We start from the raw sequence: 25,561 nt of genomic DNA on the forward strand, positions 1-25,561 counted from the left end.
CATCTTTACTTTTTTAATTTAACAAAGATAATGGTAACTGAACCAAACATTTTAATTTTGAAAAAAGTTTTCTAAAAGGCGAGCCATTTGCTTTGTTTTCTAAAAAGTTAATATACCTAGAGTTAGAAACCTGAAAAATAATATCTGAGTAAATTTAAAATAAAGATCGTCTCAAAATTTTGTCGAATTGAAACTCCAGTGTTGTGAGTCATTTGTGCCTAACACTTGCCATAATTCGGAATATTGGGGCAATTTCCTGGCCCCTTGAAATAGTAATAAACGCAGGTACTTTGCATGTCTTAATACCCCCAGAGCCAAATAAAGAAATTACAAAAATCGCCATGAAACAGTTATACCCCACATCTTGCAAGCACATTTAACGTATCAGGTCGGAAAAAATTCAGTAATTAATTTTTTTCATCCAGTTTTGCGGTTTGGCCGCCAACGAAACAGCGTTCGCCTTCTGTCCTCGCAAAGATTTCGAAATAGCGCAAATTACGCACCTGCCTTCTATTGTTTTAACTCCGGAAATAATTTGTTCATGTCGATTTATTAAAGAGGTGTTTTCATTGTCCATCAGCTGCGCAAGAGCTCGAGGTCTCAATTATCAGGAATTGCTCTAGCAGATGCCCGGATTTTCATGCACGATCAGGAATTTAAGAAATTTTCAGCAGTAACAATGTATTTCAGCGACCGGCGCGAACTATTATAACGGCAGGTGAAATGGACAATTTGGCGAAGATTAATTCAATTTTAATTCATGAATTGTCAAAAAATAATCTAGCAGGTGATGAGACGGTTACTCTCCGTATCTAACATTCAAGTTTCCACGAAAAAAACTATTAATTCCTGCTGCAAATCCACATCTGCTCCCATATTCAGACCATTACATAATTAAATACTGATTATGCGACAAAAACCGACGCGAAATCTTGTACATTTTAATTAGGAGTCCAGTGCCCTTGAAACTCCCTTAATAAAATAAATATTTATGACCGGAGTCGATTGCCCATTTCCGGAAACCTTCTCGGTTCATCCGGCATAAGGAATGCTTTTCTCACGGCAAAAACAATCGAGCAATTAACCGGAAAGGGTGGTAAATTTGAGTTTTCTCACGGTGTATGCGGGGCCGCCTGCGCCTCTCCGACACCTGCGAGCAACCGTCCCGAAGAAAACGTTTGAAAATGCCGGAAACTCGATTTCCAGATCGAAAAAACTCGTGGTTTACTCAATTTTTTTCGTATTTTCCCCAATGCTGTTATTACCCTAAACGTTTATATCGAAACCTCTTCAATTATTCTCAAATAAGTGTAATAAAGTCCGCGGCAAAAAGCGGAGAAAATTACAGCTGATGAACCGCAAATTGAGCCTCTCGCATCCTCGCAATGGCACAGTTCCGAGACAATGGAAGGGTTAACGTCTCAATTGATAAAATGATTGATTAAACGTAATTTGCATTGAATTTCGAAATGAATAAACCATCGTCTATTGTGCGCCGAGTTGAAAAATACAATACACTTTCGACCTCTTCGGTGGCGGTTGTGCGGCATGAGGGTGGGGCACCTGAGTACGCCGCTGCTGCTGCTGCATGTACGAGGCAGGTGCGTCTCCAAACACCTGCACCCTATATGTAGAGTTACACTTTCTTAACACTTCGATCGGCTTCTTTCATGTGCTTTCCGGACACAATTATCAACAGCGCGAAATTGGAGACTGACCCGCCGAATCCTGAGACCCGCAGCAGGAAAAAAGCAACAAAGCCAAAGATAACCACTTAGGAAACGCCAGGCTTGTGGAGCGAATCGACGAGGTTTCTAACGAGGTTTTTTCACGATCGGGTGAATTACTCCACCAGAACCTAATGTGCTGATCACAAAAGCTGTGTTTTCACAAGTTTCTCAACAATTCCTCAGTGGTTGCAATAATTATTAAATAATAAAAAATATAATAATAAATATTTTTTTTATGTAAAAAATACTAGTTGCCCAGGTCATAACCTGCCCATCCACACGTAGTTATTCCTACTTAAAAGATAGTCCAGAAGTCCTTTCCACTTGTTTTTTACACTTATGAACATGGCTCTATCTAAGATTCTACTAGAGCTATAATAGTCTAGCACGTGAAAAACTGAAATTTTCTTAATCCTTATTCCTTAAAATACCCTTATTTTGATAGACTTGAAAAGAAACAGATTGCTTTTTTTTAAATTATACACGGATCAAAAAAGCGCCTATGAAGTTCCTGAACATTTTTCACCAAACGCAGGATTAGTTTAATATTATCACAAAAGAGTTTAATATTATTTATGCAGGCTGAGCAGAAAAATTCGTAGGTATTACAGGTACTAAAATTAATTAATTGTGGTTTGGTAATACTTCGGAGACCTGGTCTTCACTTTAAGAAAAAACATTATTCACATGTGTTCTGTTTGCAAATTTTTATTCGGAATACCTAACTGGTAAAACAATCAACTTCTAAATTCAAACATTACAGACTGAAATAACTTAGTACTATTTTTTTCTTCTTATTACTAAATTGTTTCTTGTATACGTATCTTTGTTCTGTTTTCCATGACAACTCACAAAATGCAAAAACTTGTAGAAAAAACATGTTTTCAACAGAAGGAGAACAAAGTCCGTATTTATTTATATCACACTGTGATTTTAAAAAAATAGTTTGCAAAATAAAATTTAATACACAGAGTGATTCAAAATTTCGGAGGATCTCCTGGATCCCTATCCTCTAGTGATAAAGATCTAGTGATAAAGATCTCGTGGGTCCCTATCCTCTAGTGATAAAGAACATCACACTGAGTTAGAAAATCCTATAACAAAAATTTGTTTGAAAAATTTTCATGAGATACGGGTAATAGTGCTCAAAAGGTTAGACTTTTGAAGTTTTTAGCACTTTAGATCAAGTTTTTTTTTAATTTAGTTAGCGGAATCAGCGAATTTTTAACCACTAAGCAGAGACCTGCTAACCAATTTGTATTGTACGGTTTACTATTATATCCGACATTACTGGAAACCAATAAACGAAAATTTCAAAATACAGTTACATGAAAAAAAAATGAATTCGATTTTATGCATAACTAAATGTCTTTTTTTATACTCATTTATGGCCAGTCAAAGTTGAAATAAGATTAAATTTATTTTACAAAATGTGTTCTATTTCGACAAGCAGCAGGAAATATTACAAGGTTATTTTTATTTATTGATAGCAGATGAAAACTACTGATCTGTGCCGTCCTGCTGAGCTTGACTGTTTTTTGAGGCTATTTTTAGTTTAATTTATCGAAAATTTTTAAATCTTCCGGACTATACCAATATCAAAAACAAAAATTCATTATTTTCAATTTTTTATATGCAAAAAAAATTTCCTTAGGTATAAAAAAGTAAAAAACTGAAGACTATTATTGTTCCCTGTACTAGTGCGGGCGGAACCTAATGAAAAGCCCGCACATCTGTTATATTTTATTTTTTTGAAAAGCGTTCAGTCTTCAGACTTCACATTGTGATAATTATGGTGTCACTTGTTTTTGAGTTTTGAAGTCATTGTTAATTTTTTTTAAATGACAACCGACATTTTTGCTCAGTGTTTTACATAGTACACATCTTTCTGATATTTCTGATAATAAGAAAAAAAATAAAAATGAAAACATACATTTAAAGAAATAAAAATAAGACAATTAAACTTAATAGGCTTTTTCTTTTTATTCTTGATTTCTTTTATAAACGGCAATTGCTTTATATTTTTTACAATTACCATGAAAACACTTAATAAGACACCTAAATACAAAAAATAAACAAAAAACAATCACCCCTTATTAAATAAAGTAAGAACGAAAACATAAAGCTCTTTGTGTAATACTCTCAATAAGTTTAATAATTTTAAATTTTATTTTCTTCTTATTTTTGAATTTTTTATACTTAAAGAAAAATGAAAATGTGTACTAACTAAACACTAATCAAATAAGTAAGTTGTCACTTAAAAAAAATTAAAATGACGTCATTATTCAAAAACAAATGACATCAGAAATGTCTTAGTAACAAAATATGTTAATTTAAAAAATTAAATCGACGAGATTTTTTTTGAAAAATGGCTAATAACAAAAATGTGAATTTTGTGCGATACTTTTGGTTCAGTCTGTATATCTTAAATACAAGAAAATGCGTTATTCTCAATTTTTTTGATAAGTATGATACTAGAAGAAGGTATTTTTATGATAAAAAACTGAAGACTTTCGCTCCATGAAGTCATGGGTATCTACGCACTTCTGTTTAATTTAAGTTTTTTGAAAATTGTTAGGTAAATCTTCGACAGACTATACCTATCTCAAAACAGAAAAATGCACCTTCTCAATTTTTTTGAGGTGTATTTATGACCCACAGAAAAAATGGAGACTATTGCTTCGTGGATTTACTGCTTTGAGAAAATGAGACCTGACAATTGTACTGTTGAAACAAATTTAAATTTAAAACTTGCAAAAAGACCGAAATGTTGCAGTTTTGTAGCAGAACTGATAAAAATTAATGAAATCAACATTTAAAGAAACCGTTAAAGAGATGCGAGTTTACACTGTTTTTGTTTTGGGTCTTTAGCATTACTCGAAAGATCGAGTAATGCTGCTGTTTAGAATAGAACTACAAAGTTTTGTTTCAAATTTGTTGATAAGGAAACATTTGGTGTTGCGTGTTATCTAAAGCGCACGTGACACGTGGACATGCGGAAGCGCAAAGTTTATTCGAAAATCCGTTGGCTAAGCCCTCCGTCGTCACCCATGGCTTCCTCCACAGAAGCCCAGTTGCCGTCGCTTTTCTAGTCGAAAGCACACGCTTATTACGTCGCAATTAAAGGATTCCTCCCCGACACGGATGAGAAGTCTGGTGGTCGGTTAGACGTCGTACCTTTGGCCACGTGCTGGCCCATCGTCTACCATATGACGGGCACGGGCCGAACTTGTGCACTCGCCTGATACATCTTGCTCGCTTTCCGTTAGATCGCCGGCAGATTTCGCCGCAGGAAAACCAACGAATTACAGCAATAGGTATCGGCGATTTCATTTGCATAAGCGACCGATTAATTGGATAAGCGAGATTTTTATCGGATTTCAACAGTTCTGGGGCAGGTAGTGGTCGTAAAAGGCAGACGGGGCTGACGCCAGGCCCGCTGTAAACGGATTTACCTGACAAATTGTGCCAAGTTATGAATGAAATTTTGGCACTTTTGTCATCGTAAACAAATAAAAGCGGCGCTTTGTACCCGGGAAAACACCTTAAATTACTCGACAATCCTTTGTCGAGAGTGGGCAAATTCAGGGTGGCACAGTGATCGGTACCGACACACAAATAAGCCATAAAATTATCTACCTAGAAATCAAAGGACTGTTTGCTGCATTTACTGATGTCTTTACAACTTGTTTGTTGAAAAACAATTACGCATTTCTGAACACAGTTTTGACGAAAAGAAACAATAAGTCAAAAGCTATTCTTTCAAAAAAACTTGCAGAAATGACTGTTCAACTTTCATTTCCTGAATTATTGCAATAATTGGGCTCTGAACGGATCGCGTGCCAATTGAAAGATGGTTTGGTTAATGTAAAATTACAAAATATGTTCCTTCGGAAACCCGCAAGTGCTCGAAATGTGTGCCTAATTGCTAAATTTGCGACGACCTCACATGCTGTTCTTAGCAGTTTGAAATAAATTTATTGAAGCGTTTGATGCAAAAGCAATTTTCCCACCCTAAAAGCCCATAATTCTTTGTAATTAAAATCCTCTGTCACTGACTTCCTCGCCCGCTGTTTACCTATCAAACCTCGAATCTATAATTCTAGCCCACCTGTAGCTTGCAATTAGTCACAATTATCCATCAAATGAAAACAAGTCGTTCCATATTTTTTTCTCTAATTCACTTCGCCTCAAACCCGCGATAAAATCAGAGTCGTGGCAATTCAAATGAGTGAAAGCTCCGCATCAATATGCGCTTCACCTGGTCACCGAATGATGAGTTTTATGAAATTTTTGCTGGCGATGCATTAAAAAAGCGTATTAATATTCACCGCGTGTAGTCATTTCGATGTCATTAACTCGCGATTGCAATTTACGGTTGAAGCTGAAAATCGACACACCTGTAAGTTAATTTAATTGAAATTTTTTATCGAATTCAGTTGGACTGAGATCGGGCGGTCTAGCGCCCGCATCTCGCGGGAGTTACCAGCACGTGGCTTTGATTAAGCGGCAGATGTGTCCGCGCTGAATTTGCGTTTGTCTTTGCCAACTGTTTTACCACCCTTATTTCTTCACACGGTTTTTGTCGAATAACGGATCGGGGGGCGAGATCAATCAACTTGTCTGGTGGTGTGAAATTCACTTTTCATTCACAGGTAAAAGTCGGCTAACTGTAGATGGCACGAGCCAATGGCAGGCACGCCGAAGAGTGGCAAGGTGGTGCACAGGGGCGTAATAAGGCACTTTTATTAGAAAAAAACATACGCTTTAGACGGTCCTCATAAGCAGATTTATAGGACATACTTTATTTAGCTTAAATTGTTTTTTTTAAGTAATCATCTCATAAAGTCATTTTCACACCTAGTGTGTTTGCAGATTTATGCTTTTTACAATAAGTACACTAACATTCCCAGGTTTACCTACTTAAAATTTTCCAAACATTGTCTATACATGTGTAGTTTAAAAACAAAAAAAACTTGAATGCAATTTTAAAAAAAATACTCGAATTTAAAAAAATGTCAGGAGGTAGTACAGAGTTTTCAAATGACTAAACCGCAAGAAATATTATTTGAGATTAAAAACTTATCCAGAAACACCAACTTAAGACATTCTCCTGACGTGCAAATAAACAAAAAATTCGAAACGTTAGAAATATACAAAATTACGAGTACAAATATTATAAATCTATCACTGTTAACAAAAAAACTAAAAACGTATAAAAAATATAAATTTAAAAAATTTTCCTGCTTTACAACAATTATCCCTAATCATAAAAATATATGGTATATCCGGGAAAGTTCGACCGTGTGTTTATTAAGACGTATTTTTGTTAATCTGTTAAATAGGTACGTTTATGACAAATTGTTCAATAATTTGTTAAATTGTTTCGCATTATACCTACATCGAATTTTTTGAAAATCAAGACACTATTGCTATTTTCTCATTGTTTTCAAATTAAAAAATACTGCAAATGATCGCTCCCATCCGCTAAGAGTTACCCGGTTATTAAACCATTAAACATATTAGTCACTCATAGATAGAGGGTATCAGTTCGATGCAGAATAAATTTTTATTCCATTAAGTAAAATAAAAATTTCATTTGAAAAAAATTGAGTTACGTTTGAGTATTTAAAGCTCTCGCAACGTTTTCTTAAAAATTTCTTTGAAAAGTGCCCATGTACCTACGGTTTGGTCAAACTTACCCGGACTTACTCTAGGTAGGATATACATTTATTTATTTTTTAATTTACCTTCTAATGTTTACGTATAATGTTTACGTAAACCCTCCATATAAGTATGTTATTAAAAAAAAAAAAACACGTGTAGGTAGGGATACTACCTATAACCTACGATTAAACAAAAACCTTCCGTCTTTTTATTATTAATTAAGTTTTCAAAAACAAGTTTCGTATTTTGTAGAAACTTTTAACAAGATCATCTTATTCTACTGTAAATTAGCTGATTCGACAAAAATACTTATTATGAGAAAACAATTAATTAAAAAAAAACACAAATAAAATAACTGTTAATTCCTGACGACACCTAAGTATGATTTCTTAATAATAAATACAGTTGCTACGAGCGGTAAATGAAAAAATAGTTTTTTAGCAATCATTTATACTCTACATATAAAATAATACGAAATAAATAAGTACATATCTATTATAAAAAAAAAACATAAATCCTCTGGAAAATAGTAGTAATTATGTATCCCTATTAAATTTTATAGTCGTGCAAATATTGTCAAGGGTGATAATAGAGCTTAAAAGAAGTAAAAATAACTCGCATTATCTTTATTCATAGTTTCTGAGATATAGAACAATATGGTCGGCGAATAAATTTGGAACCCACAAAAATTTTAAATCAATTCGGTCTCTAAGCTTAGTTTTTCAAAATCTATTACATTAAAAACAGCCACAGAAAAACAAGTCTACCCATAAAAAAATTATAAAAATGTAAGAATTTTGCACCGATTTCCTTTGACAAAGGTACTACTGAATTTCATTTCCTCCAATGTCACCACCTAATAGTCATGTAAACTTTCAAAAAACTAGTCAAAAAACGCAAACCTATAGCTGACATTGCGTTTTTGCCGAATTTGTAGACGGTGAAGTCGAGGTTGCACCCATTTTAGGTAAACTGATTTTTGTGCAAATTTAATTGTTGTGCAAATATTTTGATAGTAGGTGCAGCTTAAAATAGTCAAAATAAATCAAATTGCTTTATCCGAGCTTTTACTACTTTTACTAGTTTTTGAGATACCTATAGAGCTGAAGTTATTTAAAACCAACTGTCGCAAAAATCTTTTTTAATACCTAATAACAAATACCTAGCAAGATATCTAATATGAAAATTAATTTTTTATTTTATTAGTATTTTATTTGGGGTAATAAATATAGTTATTCGATTATATAAAGTATTTTGTATTTTTTGATGTTATGTGGGCTTAGTCCGAGCCTGTGGATGCCCCTCGTTTGCCGACACAACTGTCCGTTGATCCACCCCCGCGATGATTCGCGAGGGCCAGGTGATCCCCAAATCGACGCACATGGCGTTCATTATTAATTACGTGAGGGTCTGCCGATTTAAAATAATCTTGATTTCGAGCAACGAAATCGAAAACGTTATCACTTTACCTGAACGAGATTTCTTCACCCCAACAGATGGCCCCGAAAGGCTTGCTTTGTCGGCCCGCATTCTATTCTCATGCAAATAAAACAATCCCAAAATTGGAAAATTTTAATTGGGTTATTGCGCCCAGGTAAGGGCTTATCTGCCCATTACACAAATTGTCTTACTCTTATCACTCTTAATCAGAATGGAGCTTGAATAAATAATAACTCGTCAAATTAGAGCCGAATCGATAACAAATCAATTACGTAATTGCCGCCAAATTAATCGCTCCTTGAAAAAAATCACCTCCCCAATCAATCCCATTTGAATAACTTATCAACGATTAGGTTACCCGACGCCAATGGGGCGCCGAGCCGCGACTGTGCCCCGCCTCTGCCGTGCTTTCGGCCAATGGGAGGGAGCGCTGAGTCCTCCAAGGAGGGGTTAATGGAGTGAATCAGGCACGTGTTTCTTATTAAATTCGGATTGCGAGTTGGAGGGGTGGCGAAGTGAAAAGTTATACCTGTGGAGATTGTCAGATGTTTTCAGTCAGGTGTATCGTACCATCCACGCAGCATGGGCAGGATTTTCAGTGCTACGTAGTGATTCGATCTGAGAATGTGATTTTTGACAATATTTCGGAAACTGTGATTGGTGAGTGATAAGTGAGTATGTCAAAGACTGGCTGGTGATAAGAGGCTCGATAACGTCGTTTGGAACAGGTGAGTTGCAAAAATGGAAAAACCTGAAACGACAAACAACCCGAACATATTTATCACCATTTTAATTAGAAGTTGTTGGAATAATTTTTCACGACACGTGTCGTCGGGGTCTATTGTGTTGAAAGCGAATTTTTTGCGTTTCAGCATTGACCCGGGGGTCAATTATGGTGAAAAAGCGGTTGATGCAATGGGATTGTGACGTGGAGTACCACGCACAAGATTTCCCAAACCCATCATTAATAAAGAAAAAATTAAAATTATTCAGGTTTTTTGCTTTCGGTAATAGCCGCCGTATTGTGTATTTTTTACCACGTCTTAATGGAGCTTTGACAACTGTCGCCACGCTTTTATTATTCAAGACTTCTCTATTATTTGCTTTGTTCAGGAGCTTTTATTCATTAGGTACTTCAGCATTTTTAACTTTTTTTTAACTTCTGAGCAAACACAGCTATACTAAACAAAAATTTCTTTAGATATACCTATAATAATAATTATGGGTATTTACTGCGTATAATTGGGTATATTTCGTATTGAAAGCTGGCTATATAGAAATACAGAAGTATTGAGGTGATAACAATAAAAAAAATCCCACTATTACATGTACAGAAACTCAATAAATTTAAAATTTTAATTTCAGGGTGTCAGGAGTTATTTCTGATTTTTTTATACAACCAATAGATAATTCCAAATTTGTAATTGGTAAAACATTACAAAATTAATCCACGATTATATTGTTTCAAATACTGTTTTGCCAGTTTAGAATAGAAAGAAGTATCAAGTGGTAAATGTACCTCATTAACATTTTTAGTTACAATTAAAAAAAAATCAGAAAGACGAATTCATCAAATTAATACTAACCTATTAAATGCCCCTAGCCATTGTTCAAAGTAATTAATTAATTAATTTTGTACTACATGATGGAGTAACTTGTTGCTTTTTGTTAAGGAACAAATAATTTCTGAAATATTTTGAACATATAGTAGGAATAGGTTTACGTATTATTTTTTTTTTTTTATTTTAGTTTAGCAAAAAATATCTACCATTCGGAAAAACGGAAGAAATAAAAATTACATATTTTAGGTTTATTTATTTTATTTATTTATTTATTTATTTTAGGTTTATTATTTAATAAAAAAAGCTGGAGGTGAACATTTTTGGGAGTAATATCTTCAAAATTAATAAATATTTCATACTCTCATATTTTATTAGGTACATGATGGTGTAATTTGTTGATTTTTGTCAAAAAACAAATAATTTCTGAAATATTTTGAGGATAATAGGTATCCCTACGCATTATACCAGGTATTCCTAAAGGAGTAAACTTAAAAGTTTAGCAAAAAATACCTACCTTTCAAAAGACAAAAAAAAATAAAAATTACGCATCAAGGTTTAATTATTTAATGTGGCGAACATTTTAGAGGATAATATCCTCTAATATGTTTAATATTTTACATGGTAAACAAATTATTTCTGAAATATTTTGAATATAATAGGTATCCTCTTTTATACTAGGTGCTTATGGTTTGGCTAAAAATACCTACCTTTCGAAAAAATAAAAAGAAATAACAATTACACACGAAGGTGTTTATTATTTAATAAAAAAACTGTTAGCAAACATTTTTGAGCGTAAAAAGATTATTAAATGATTTAAGAGTAAGTCGACATATACTTACAGGACAATAGAAAAACACCGTATTTTCGGTTGATTTTCTCTTGATAGACAGGTTACTCCAATTCTTATACGTCCTACAAAAAATATTTTTGGAAAGGCAATATAGACGCATTATTTAGAAAAATCATTAAGAAATTTTAAATGCCTCTTAAATAAAAGCTTGACTATTGCACGACAATTGCAAGGTTCATCAAAGTTGGAACATTAATAAGGTGGTTTTACTAGTCACTTCATTCGTCTTTTAGTGCTAGTTGTCTATTGATAAACTAGCACCAGATAAGTAAATGAATTTAAGTAACGCAATTATTTCTTACATTTCCCACGCACGGAAAAAAATTACACATGAAGATCTGGAAAATATCGTGAACCAGTGAAATCAACATTTACAGTACATATCACACTGTACCCCTTACTTAAAAAATTTTTCTTACCTACCTGAATACGTTCGAAAAAACTATTTAAAAAATGTGAATTTGAATAAAATTCAATCAAATGAAAAAGTTGGGAGTATAGTGAAGATATACTTAATATTAAAGGATGTTATATTAAAGGGTAGATTTTTCGATTTTTTTCTGAATTGCATTTGCATTTAATTACAGCATTACAGCACATTAAGACGTTCTTCTTAATTGGTTAATTTGGTAGGTGATTTGAAACAGCTTGACAGTTTCAACAAAAATAGTTTTTTGTTTAATTCTTTTAATTGTTAGCATTTTAAACATTCGCAAAAAAATCTTAAAATCCAATTCTACAATGAACCCAGAATTGTACATTCCCAGACATAATCTAATCTAAAAAGCCGCGTGTGTTACATACCTATCTACCACATATAATTTACGTTCAAAATATATGCATGTAATCATTATTTATCAAATATTCATTTTTCTACTTTTATTTTCATAAATCATGAAGGAAAGGTATAACGTATCTCCGTAACATATGTAATTGTAATTTTTTCCTATCGTGGGTGGATTTAAAATTATAGAGGCGTCACTTTCTGAGCATGTTTTATTTAAAAAAAAATTTACACTAGTACTGGTATTTATAGATTTTTGCAAAAATGTTTTATAAAATGTAGGATCGGGTGTTATACCGTCCCCATGAATCAATTATGAGCACTCTCCCTCTCCGTGCGTGTTGATTTCGGCCCCGTCTGATTGTTACGAGCCACTAATGTCCATTTCCCGTACATTTACGATAAAGCAAAGCAATTACGCGACAATCTCGGTGATCAATAGACGAAATCATCGCGTGAGTGTCCTGCGGGGATGTAAACAGCATTAGCCCCCACCCGCCTTAAATCATTATCGTTTTTCGCAGGATGCCCCGTCTGGCCGTTCTGTCGCAATATAGCAGGAGCGAGACTCCGTCCTGCAGCCCCGCCAGCAGCCCGGTGGCCGGAGTCTCCTCCCGGAGCGCCAGCCCCATCTCGCCCCGCCACAGCGCCTTCTCTCTAGTCTACCCCAAGGAGCTCCACCGGAACAGGAACTACCTGGTCACCGGTGCGGAAAACGCCCCTTCCGGGACGCACAGTGACTGGAGTTCTGTTGCAGGAATGAGCGCCCTGATGTACGCCAATTCGCTCATGCCGGCGCCCTACAACCCCTACGTCTGGCACCCGATCCCCGGACTTTTCCTCCCGTACAACAAGGTCGACTCGCTGAGTCCGGAGAGTGCAGCCTCGGCCGAGGCCTACACCCCGGAAACGGCCAAAAGTGGTGAGTATCGATTGCAGCGTTAATTGTGACTTGGCCAAGTCGCGGGGCTTTTATCGGCCGATTACGGGGTTTCTAGGTTTGAATGAAGGCTGAACGATATCGGGCTAATTTTGCCGCGGTTTGTTAGAGATATGGCAAGTCATAAAATAGGAAAAATCGGTTTTCGCGAAATTGACCTGTTTTTACAATTGTGATTAGTGGCGATTGTCACCGCACGTGAAGCTTGTTATGACACATGGAGGCTTATCAGCAGTCGTAACTTTTAATGATGAGGCTTTTACTAATTTTAGTGATGATGTAGGAAACATATCCTTGCTACAAAACTCCGATTTTTAGGATTTAAGCCAAAAATTTGATTGCTTTTTCCGGATTTTTAAAATCAAATAAGAGTTTTTACTGTATCTATAAACCACAATATAAAATAAACAAAAGTATTCTTGCCGATAGTGCGGCTGTATAGTACGTATTAATATTTCTGATTTAATTAAAAACAAACGCTAAAATAACATTATTTTTGACCAGATTCTGCAATTTCGAGCTTGTTTCATATAATAAAATTAATACGCAAAATGAAACCATTTCATTTTAGACTAAACTTAAAGAGAATTTTCAACTCGGTTTAGCAAAACTTTGCAAAAAATCATATAATTATAATTTTATCTGAAAAATAAAATCACGCTAGACCATCACGTTTTTGGCTAAAAATGTACTAGAACGCTCGAAAAACACATAACACTGTTGTATTTTTTGACCTAAGTGTGGTGATTTTTAACTCTTATTTTAAAGATTGCAATATTTTTTTAAAATATGTGCCTGCTTATCTGAATTCCTCGAGCAAATTCAAACACAGAAATAAAGACAATACATGGTGAGTCTGCTAAAAATGTATTTTTACTTTAAAATAATGTAGAAAAACTTAATTCAAAGTTTAATTCAATTTTTTCTGAAAATACCACATTGAACAAATCAAGATTTAATTTCTTATTTTTGCATAAAGTGAGCAATTTTTTATTAAGGACAGCAGTTAAGGAAACTACACACATACCTAATACAATATAATTAATAAAAAATACAAACTTATTTGAACTTCTTTTATGATTCTCTGAGTCGACAAAGAATCCTTGAAATAAGATAATTTTGCTCTAATAACAAATTAGCTTATTTGGCAATTTCTGGTACTATGATTTATTCGTAATGAATATAAAAGGCCAATAGTTAAAAAAACAAAATTGTTATAAAAAGATTTTTTTTAATCATACAAGCAATTCTCATTGAAAAATAATTTAAAATACACGACCAATTTTTATTATTACGATTTCTGGTAGGTATTCAACAGAATATAAACAATTCTTTAAAAAAATTACACTGCATCTAACAAGCTAAAATAACTAATTTCTGCATACATTCAACATTTTTTTAACTGAGCGCAGTGGACTAATCTAACCAATATTCCATAAACTTTCTAAACATAATAATATTTGCAAGAAAAACGAGAAGAAATTTTTTTGGCCTTAATTTTTTTCAAGCACCAGTTTATTTATTTTTTTTAACTTAGTCGTTTGTGCACTCATTGAAAATTGAAAAAGTCGGCGCCCATGATTTTTGCTATATCTCAAAAACCACAATAGACACACAGAATTTAGAGTTTGCTATTAGATACTTAATTTTGGATACCTATTAATAGGCTGCTAGGTAAATAATTGTCATCTATCTAAATGCTGAATGGTAATGTATTTTTAAATAAAATTTGCTAAGAAAAAATTATATTATTCCTAGGTAACACCCACGTGATAGATTAAATATTTGATATGCTAGACATGGACTAAAAACAATCTTTGACGTAAAGATCCGATTAAATTAGGTACAATTTTTTAAGAGATGGAATGAACAAACCCAGTAGCGTATTTAGTAGGAGGATGTAAAAAGTAAACTTATTATTTAACAGAATTTGCATTGATAGATTTTTTCTTAAATATAACTAATGTTTAGTTGTACTTAATGTTTTCACAGAGCGGTTATAATTTTTACCTAGCGATTATTATTTTAACCTTGCATTTACTATTTTCACCTAGCGGTTAATTTTTTCCCTTAATTTTTTTTCTCTAGAGGTGTGAATTTTTTAAGAATGTTTCTATAATTCTTTGTAACAATTAATATAATGAATTATTATTATTATTATTATTATTATTATTATTATTATTATTATTATTATTATTATTATTATTATTATTATGCTTAAAACTTGTTTTGTGCAATAAACAAAACAATCACATTCAAATTTAATTGATATAGTAGAAAAATTCTGAAAAAATCACGTGTTATAAGAAAAAAAAGGTATGTACCTACTTAATTAGCAAAAGCTGATTTCTGTGTGATTACTGATTAGATATGACTTTTTAAGACACGGTGAAAATACTTTTACCAGTTTTACCTATAACTATTTAGCAATAAAAAATATAAAAATGTTTTCTGAAAACACCACTTGCAATCTGCTGGTTTCACGGAATTATGTTTTAATTTTGCAAAGTCGGTTAATTTTCGTTCTAAAAAGTTGTTATTTGCGTGCCAATATCGTTGATCCTTGCAGATGAGGAGGCGCCCCTCAACCTGTCCCTCAAGGGCCGGTCGCGCAGCCACAGCATCTGGTCCCCCGGCAGCCTCTGCGAGCAAGAGATGAAGCTGGAGAAGGCCGACTCGTCGAAAAGCTGGCGCTGGGAGTCGGACAAAGACACCCATCAGAGCAAAGTCCCGACCATCGGTCCGGGCGGCGAGAAGCAGTTCGTGGTGAGTTCGATATGATTACACGGTTGGAAAAAATGATTTTCCACATATATTATGCTTTGTATAATATATCGGAGCGACCAACCCCCTGTTATTTAAATAATGTGTTATTTCCCAACAATCGAAACAAAGGAAGCCCCCTTTATCTGCGCCGCATTAATATTTCAGTAATGATATCGTGACGAGAAACGAAGAAAACAAAATAAGTGGACGTTTTGTAATTACAAAACAATTAAATCGACGTTAGAAATCGCTTCATTTCTCTGAATTATTCCCGGAACGATTAAAAATGTCCGCCGTTGTGGATTTTCCAGCATACTCCCCCGCACCCCATTATTAACTGGGAGATAACCATTCATCAAATTTATTTTTTACTATTTGTTTTTATTTCACACGAATTTTTGTTTTCAAGCGACGCCTCTCTAATTATGGCCTGAGAGGAGGGAGACCTGCAATTATGCCTCTTGTTTTTATTATTAGTTACGAGTACGTTTTATGAAATTAGCGGTTTTAATAAAACAACCAGACATTAATTGGAACTCGATACAATCTAGGAGGAATAAATCTACCTAAAAACTCAAACACTCCTATCGATAAAAATTATTTCATCAATTATTCACTAACCAGATAACGCTTCCGACAGTTTTGTAAAATTTAACCTAATTAAAAAAATATGACCGCCCCGAATTAAACCCAACTTTCACTCACACAAGGTGTTTGCTTTAATTACGCAGGGGAAACATGATGAATTTTAATTCGTCTTATTGGACAAACCTGCCATTTTTTCAAATTTAATTATGACAGGAATTTATTAAGTTTGTGCAGGTTTGGCAGGCATTAAAAATGTAAATGGCCCAAATCTACAATTAAATCGAATAACACCTTATTCGTGCAGACTGATACGAATCTTCATTAAATGGGAAATATAAGTGTTGAAATTCTATACAATCGAGAATTCGGTCTCAACATGCAAACGAAATTAATTACAGCGAATTAAAGTTTCATTACTAACTGGCGTTTTCACACCGGCTGCACTCGTGTCTTATCGGATATTTTAAAATTAAATTAATCCAGGTGTAATTAAAAAATTGTTAATTCTCGATCATTTACATTTTCGCAGGCTCTGATTTTTCTCATTTCCTTATTTTTTTCGCAATGTATATGTTTATTTTCTAAATATTTGCAATAAACAATTACTGCCACATCCAAAAACATAATCTATGCTTCTTTTTGACACTCACTTATTGTGCCACTTCTGGCGTAGTTCTTGATTCCGAAGCATGTAATTTAGAATTTGCATTTTTAGCGAAACCTATTTTGATTTCTTAATTTTTATTTTATTTCTGATTTTAAATTGATTTATTTTTTCCAACTGCTCGCAGTTAATATTACAAGAAAGGGTCTTTGGTTTGAACATCCTTTCGTCCTTTCCAAGGACCTTCTAACCTCCTTGGTCCTTTCGTTTTCCTAACTATTTTAAGCCGTTCAAAACGTGATTTTGGAAGGTCCTCCTCATTGTTCCTGTTTCCTGTGGTGTCATTCTCCACTATTTCTCAATAGCTTTCAAATATTTATTTTATTTTAAATAGATTTAAATAAAACTAGGAAAAGGTACGTAAGATGAATAAAAATAAATACTCAAACATTTACAACATTATGAATTTATTAATTGGTTCGTCTATAAATAAAGAATGCGCGTGTACAAAACTTTGAGATTTCCATTTAGCTCTTATCAAAGCGGCTCCTTTCTGTTCCTTTGCTGGGAATCATCATTGTTAGCATTCATAATTACACTCTTTACGCATCGTCCGGTAAGAGTGTCGTATCAAGTCCTGACGTAGATTACACGTTGCGAAAACCGTCCGAAGATGAAACGAGACAATTATTTATTACGGCGTCGACTTGTTAGGGCTCCCGTTGAAAATTGAGCGACGGTGCGGTTGTTTGAAGAGTATTATCGCTTTGTAATCAAATAAAAACAATGGCGTTATGCGAAGAAGTAGAACGGAATTGATTATTCGAGTCGTGGAGAAACCCTTTTAGTTTTTTAATAAAGTAAGACTTTATTATTCAACTGATGTCTGTTATTGAGGCATCAATAATGTATGTCAGACAAGGCGAACTTCCACGACGATGAAGTTTATGACATTAAATCTACATCAGTCTAAATCATAGCCGGGTCGGTAATGATCAGGCTATTTCTAGGGCTAATGTCTCAATAAATAATGCATAGGGCCTTAATCGGAAATTGTACTCATTAAATCTAAGCGTATCTCGACTCATTTACCGATCGGAAATCTCCAAGACGAGATAATACGCTCGTGTATCGATTTTTGATTCATAAAGGCGGCCGTAAATAAGAGCCTTTTCAATAACTCAATCCCCGCGTTTTAATTATGCAACCATGTACGTATTTTTACATCGAGCCACGTACTCGCAGCTGAAATAACTGGCATCATCTTTGTAGGTGTCGACGGGGATGACCTCGCGCATTATAAATTCATTTCGAATCGATAAACGTAAATCACGAGGAAATCTGATCGGGGGTTGGGGGTTTACGGTTTTTTAATTTACGAATTATGGATTCGGGGACTGTCGAGGGTGGGTCGAGAAAGCCGGGAAATTCACAATAATCAATCAAATCACTGGCATTAAAGTTGGATCGAGAGCTCGTTTATTATTCAGTGGCGGCGTTTAATGCTGTCTTAAAATTTTTCAAATGTCAGGGCTAAAAGGGGTCGGAATTGTCGAGATCGATCAAGATTCTGGATGTAAAAAATGAGACACATAAGTGATGTTGCTGAAAATAGGTACAAAAAATGAAACCCCAGAAACCTGAAGAAGCAAACATGAATTTTTAATTGCACTGAGCTATATCTTTTCGTAGCTTTTGTCCTAAAAAAACTTCATTAGGTACACAGCTTTATGGCTGCAATTGTATGGAGCTTTTAAAGTCAAACCTGAACACAAATTTTTAATGTACTAACTACTGAAAATATTAAAATAAACAAATAAAGGAAGTTTTTTTGAAAAATCCACTTGTATTCATGTTTTCTACTGTGACCAAAGTATTTATCAGCTCATAACTGTGAACAATTCTCAAAGAATTTTTGACAATAATCCCAAATAAACTGTGTAACTATTTATCATTGCCAACTTAATAATTTTTAAAATTTTGACTGACTTCTAGCGTCCCTCGACCATTTCCCGCATTTCTGTGTACAAATTCAGAGCTAACATTAAAACAATTTTTGCAGAATTAATTATTTTTTGTGACTGGCACCATTTTTTTTCGTATTTTTTCACAAAACAACAATTAAGCCTCATTTTTGTAGTATCTTAATACTAATATTAATTATTTTTTATTATTAAAAAATTGTAGAAAAATTATTAAAAAAAATAAAGTAACAATTTCTTAAAAATATAAAATAATAAAAATAATAATAATAATATAAATAAAAATATTAATAATAATAAAAGACTTTATCTGTAGAAATGCCTACAATAGCAATTTTTTTGTTTTTCAATGTAAAATTTTTGGAGACTTTAATGCTGGGTCGTTTATGTCTAAAACACTCATTTCTCCAAACTTCCGCAATTTTCCGCGTTGTTAAATCCTGTAGATAGCCGTTTCAAAATTCAAAAGTCAAAAAACACCAAAACTTCTTTAAAAAATTACCGTTAAAAATAAAAGTTTTGTGCCAATTCGCAACTTTGTTTCAAGTAATTTAATTTTTCTAGAATCTTATTGCAAACTCACTGCATTCATAATGAAGAAATAAATGCAATCAGTGAACAATAAAAGAATTCAAATAATTCAAATTCAATAGCTTCTGCTTTCCCTTTGCTATTTGTTCATCTCATTTTTGTCGCAGATCAGCATTGCCCAGAAGAAAGTTATTCACGAATTTTTCCGAACCCATAAGCGGTAATCGCGCAATAACACTTGCATATCTGGTCAGAGAGCCTTGTTCACACTTCATAATTATTGAAATAAAATCAGGATCCCGGCTCGTGGCCCCGACTCAACCACCCATAGATAATTTTCTTCCTCGTTAAACTATTACCCTCAACACATGTTTCCAGTGCCAACAGTGCGGAAAGTCCTTCAAGCGCTCGTCGACGCTCACCACGCACCTCCTCATCCACTCGGACACTCGGCCCTACCCCTGTCAATACTGCGGCAAGCGCTTCCATCAGAAATCCGACATGAAAAAGCACACCTACATTCACACAGGTGAGTTATCCCATAATTTCGCTGTCGGAAAAGTTCGTGCTGCATTATTTAAAAGCGCGAACTTTTACAAAGCTTCCCGGAAATCCGGCGATCCGGTGATTCACACAAATCTGGCACCATTAATTATTTATTTAAACGGGGCTGCTAATGGTCGCGTGTGCGACGACATGTGTTTTCGGAGGGCGCGTGTATAGCAATCACAACACGCTTTTTTCAAAATAGTTGAATCATCCGGAAGGCCGGAAATGCGACGGATTTTTAAGGCATATGGTGGGGGCCGTGATGACCACTTTGAGGTCATTACGACTAATGCTTGGTGATATGAAAGCGCATTTTGCTCGATTTGACTGCTTTTTTCGTGGCTATTAAGAGATGGAAAAGGGGTGGTATTAATAAGCAAAGTGACCGGCAGCCAACTGTAACTGTGTAATCTAAGCAAATCAAATAAACGCTCGAATTAATAAAGTAAATTCGAGAGCTTTATTTGATTAGGTAATAGGACGTTCAAGGAAATAATAACAATCATTGGAAATGGTGGCGATGTTTGTTGTGAGATATTGTAGACGAGGAAAAATAGAACGCAACACATAAATAGATCGATTATGAGTTATTAATACTTGGAGTAGACTTTACTCCGCAAATGCATATTTCCACCCGGAAACACATCTGACTATAATAAAAACCTGCATATGTGTTCTAAGCTTTGAATACTATACTCAAAGGTGAAAAATTAAAATATTTATTTCTGCACTTTCGAAATGTATGTACTACAAATAAAATCAGTATTCTGCATAATTATCTGCTCAGATGTCCAGAAATTATTTCTATTTTAAGATTAAAAGCCCTTTTGAAGAAAAAAAATCACTGACCTCAAAATCTTTGCAAAATTTGTATCAATCATTGTTATGAAAAATAAACAATAAAAAAATGCGAAAAATCGAAAGCAGTCAGCCATTTTCAATGAAATAATTTTTGATGCGGGCTCGGCCTCGCAGAATTCGGAAAAGCTCACGGTCGCTTCATACTTGAATCGGAATAAATTATGTAAATGCGAGAACTGAAGGCAATTACTAAATTATCCGTTTGTCGAGTGATATTTTCCAACTGATACCTCTAATAGTTTTTCACAACGGCGTATGGAAATGGGCCGATGATTACCGTTTTTTCCTCAAGACAGATCGATCTTCATCGTGCATAATACAAACGACGTGCTTTCAAATTAGCGAAAACAATCGCCTTGTAGCTTTTTTCGAACTAATTGGATGTCACAATTGGTGTTTTTGCGATAACGAGCACAACAAACAATATAATAATTCTAATCATAACGTTCCGGTTTTTATCTGACGATAAAATATGACATATATTGTAACATGGATGATTGGTAGGTAATGAGAATGACACACACGAGGCCTTTGATCGCTCTGACACACTTCTTGCCTTATTGATGAGGCGATACCGAGCGGTTTGTATTATTTAATTAGTGAGGATTTGAGGAGGAACGCAGATGGAGGAGCGGTCAGTTCTGCAATCGTAGATTTGACGAGACACCTGGCGGTGACAACGATCGATATGTTATTCTAATTTTCTGGTTTTGGATGGACGGCCGGAAACGAAGGCTTTTTACCGGCTTAGAATATGCATAATGGGACAAAAAACGGCATCTGCGGCTGTTTCAATCGAATGTATTTCATAGATTTTTAAACGACCGCATTAGACATAACAACTTGTCCAGAAAATCCAAAATATGATTGTTCTTTTCCAGGGGAGAAGCCGCACAAGTGCGTGGTGTGCTCCAAGGCCTTCAGCCAATCGTCCAACCTGATCACACACATGCGTAAGCACACGGGCTACAAGCCGTTTTCCTGCGGCCTCTGCGACAAGGCCTTCCAGCGCAAGGTGGACCTGCGTCGGCACCGGGAGTCGCAGCATCCCTCCGTGCCAGAGTCTGTGATCTTCAAAGTTGAAGAGAGCGTCAGCAGCAGCAGTTAGTGCCATGAGAGTGACTTGGGACCAGTCTAGTCCGACTAAAGCCAGTCGTTACCGCCCACAAAGTGCAAATTTCGAAATTTGGCGAAATTTTGTAAATTCTGTGATTGAGGTTTCTTTGTAAATTCCCGATTTGTAAAAATTCTTGCACGGATGTTTCATATTTGCACTGGATTTTTTCCATTCCGAGTTTTACTAGCGGGTTTCCAGACGCGCGAAGGCTGGTAGTAAAACTTCATACAGCTTTCAAGACCAAAGAGAGATGTAAGTAGTTGTACGGATAGGTTTAAGGACTTTTTCTTCTTTTGTACATAGTAAGTTTGTAAGAGAGTAAGGGGTGCCTTGACTTGTTAGAAACATTAAATGTTAAAATTTGTATTAAGGGTGAAATGTATTTAATTTTTTAAACAATTGTGTATGCATTGGATTTTAAATATATGTTGATTTCAATAAAACACGACTTTTATTTATTATTTACTACCAAAAAAATATAAAAAAAAGAGCTAATTAGGATAAGCCTTCAAAGTAATCACAAAAAATATTTAGCTAACTTAAAAGCAAAAGAGTCATCGAGCTGAGGGAGTTGGGAGTTGTCCCTAAAACTGAAACGTTCGTTATAAATAATTCTTCGGTTATTCTTGAGTCTTAAGTAAATACGCCCAAAAATATTCAATTTCATTACACAATCTTCAATTGATAATTAAAAACTCCGACGCTTTTGTCGCCGTGTGTCCCCTTTGTCGCAAGCGTTCTCATCGATGGGAGTGTCTATTGAATTTCTAATGCGTCTGTTGTCAGAAGCAAGCCTAAGTAATAAAGTCGCAACGTAAAAAAGAACCGTCAGAATAAATTTAGTGTCCCATTAATTTTCTCCATCTAACGATTAGTCCTAATATAAATAATAAAAGTAGTTAGATATGTTGAAGAATCTTTCAATTAGTCATAAATCATGCTCCCGCATAATGTGACAAGTAAATGCTCATTGTCCAACGCTTCATCTAAGACGCGCAACACAAGAAATATACTTTCATCTAAAAAGTTTTTTAACGTCTGGCCTAGGCGTCTGTCGCCTGTATTTTTTGCGAGCTTTGAACTAATATTTTAAATCGCCACTAAATTAACCACTATTTTTTTAACTTGTTTGAAAGATTTCAATCAATATGCAGGTCAGGTCAGGTTATTATTATCATTTATGATTATTATTAAACGAGTAGAAAATAAGAAAAAATTTACACTATACCTAAAATAAACTACATACTAAATTAAAAAGTTAAAAAAAAAAGAATAAATGATATATCAAAAAAGCTCTAAGGTTTTCCGAATTAAATAGTAGGTACCTATAGTAATCAATTTTATAACATTTTATTAAAAAAATAAAAAAAATAAAAAAAATAATTTTATCCTCGAGTTCCGCTTGTATTATAAACTTCATCTTCGCGAAACATCATATACTTATTAATTTTCTACAGCTCAGATCTCGTGGTGACCATAAAATTTTTCAGTTTCATTTCTACCTGCGCTTCCACCTCTTCTAATTTTCAATTTTTCACTTATAGTCCTTCAGAGTGTTTCTTTCGTTAATTTTTCTGTCTAAAAAGAGTTCTGGTGGCTGGTCCTTGTTCGGTATATGGATTAGTGCGTGTTCTTTGGCGAGGCTCTAGAAAGCGTTCGCCAGTTTTTCGCCCGAGATCGAACAATTAGCGGCCGGCAAAGACGTGTCGTTGCGTCCTCATCAGGAAAAGCGACTTGTTAATTGCCGCTAAATACCAGCACATAGTCAAAGGTGGACAGTGATTGGGCGGCGATGCCGCAATGGTTCCGTGAAATCATGTCTTCGTCGCGGCTAATGGGGCTAATTAGCCGAGTCCGTGATTGCCGCAATGGGCGCACACGACCATAAACGACCCGATGGGCTAGACTGGGGTAATTAACGTGTAACGTGCGCGAATTCGGCTCTAGGATTCGGGGAAAGCCGACTCCCCGGAGTCCAGGCGAGCGCCCCAGAGCCCCATTAATTAATATGGGGGCTATAAAGCCGGCGAGAGGCGAGCACGAGCCGACGGCAGGTGCACGCATCCCGAATCTTCCTCGCGGCCGCAACACGGAAATCTTCGACGCCCGGAGTCACGACCGACAGATGCGGAGGTGATGGAAGCGACTACCGACGGAGAGAATTGAGAAATTAGCCCACAGATGAAGATATAAAAATTGTTCGCTCTAATCTGATTATGAATAAATGAACAGACAACAAGAAATGAATTATTCAAATTTGTAAATAATGGACGTTATCGCTTGCTCGAAATAAAACACAAGGACTGCCTGCTTCATATTTCATTCCCTCAAGCATCTTCAGACAAATTACAACTGCCAGTAATTATAATTTAGTTTATTTTTTTTAAACGAGCCACTTTCAATATCCCAGAAATTATCAAAAATTTTTGAAAATCCCCGAAGTGGTCTAATTTTTTTTTAAATAACGTGGCCCGAATAAAAGACTTTTCACTAAGAATTAAGTTGCGTCTTTTTTGAGTTTTGATAATTTTCCATAGTTACAGTTAGGGTAATTCCGGTAGAGATAGGCCAGCGGGTAAAATGGCCCATTAAAATTATTCTGTTACAATGCAAATTAGGCACCTTCTTGTTATATCAGATAATAGTGTTTGTTTTTTTTTTTTTAAATCCTAAACTGAATTCTTCTCAGTAATTTATAGAATTGTTTCATCATACTTTGAAGGGTATGTTTAAGTTATGAGAATGACGATATACCGACCTTTATTTTTTTAACAAAAAAATAAGCGGGTCATCTCTCCCGCAAAAATGGGTGAGTTGGAATATATGGCCTACCATTCCACTATATGACACTTTATTCAGCAACCGGATGAAGAAAAAAAAAGCAAAAATAAAAAGTGAATGATGTAAAACAAATAACGAAATGAAAGCTTATTTAAAAGGGGATTCAAAGTCAGAAAAATCTTTATTATCAAATCTTTATTTTTAAATTTTTATTTATCTTTATTCAGTTTTGAGACACAAGATTCTAGTCACAATAGAACATGTTGGTGAAAGTGGACTGTGGGAGCTGTGGAGAAGAATATAGGTAATCAAACTTCAAAAAGAAATAATTGGATTAAGTATCAGAGTATCCCAACTGTAAAAAGTGTTCTGTGAAGGATTGTTTATATTTCTGAGCTTACCCATGTGACGAATATACAAAGAAGTAATACCGACTTAAAACCGTTTAAATATCTTTGGGCCATATCACCCATAGTTAGTAGAGATTTTCTTGTTATTTTTTTAAAGAAAAGTAGTGTCAAAACTAAATTTTTTGTAATTTAAAAAAAAAATGTGTGTCATCTTTCCCTGAATTACCCTACTCTTTTACTAATAAATGATGATAGATACTAGTGCTTTCTGAAATAAATAATGTTTATATTAAATTCATTAGATAATTATTTTCATATGAAACACCGTTTTAGTCGAAACTCAAGAAAACCATCTTCAGAAAGTGTTCAAAATGATGATCATTTCTCTCCAAAGACTACACAGTATATCAAGCACTTGCTTATACTTTTTACTTCAAAGAATTCTTCTACTTTCATTTA

The 25,561-nt window shown here is 34.5% G+C and overlaps 1 protein-coding gene across 2 annotated transcripts; it reads left to right on the forward strand.

The window, feature by feature from the left end:
• The first annotated feature begins 9,403 nt into the window (after positions 1–9,403).
• Positions 9,404–22,414, forward strand: sens (senseless). 2 transcript variants are annotated; one of them, XM_008195378.2, is made up of 6 exons: positions 9,404–9,565; positions 12,558–12,739; positions 12,791–12,955; positions 15,543–15,739; positions 19,823–19,973; positions 21,736–22,414. In XM_008195378.2, the coding sequence occupies exons 2-6, from the start codon at positions 12,559–12,561 to the stop codon at positions 21,960–21,962; spliced, it is 921 nt and encodes a 306-aa protein (XP_008193600.1). In that variant the 5' UTR covers positions 9,404–9,565; position 12,558; the 3' UTR covers positions 21,963–22,414. The 2 variants fall into 2 exon arrangements, with proteins under 2 accessions (XP_008193600.1, NP_001164138.1); NM_001170667.1 differs by having other exon boundaries at positions 12,558–12,955; positions 21,736–22,394.
• Positions 22,415–25,561: the final 3,147 nt, after the last annotated feature.

This window comes from Tribolium castaneum, chromosome 5 (assembly GCF_031307605.1).
Source record: "Tribolium castaneum strain GA2 chromosome 5, icTriCast1.1, whole genome shotgun sequence".
Classification (NCBI taxonomy): domain Eukaryota; kingdom Metazoa; phylum Arthropoda; class Insecta; order Coleoptera; family Tenebrionidae; genus Tribolium; species Tribolium castaneum.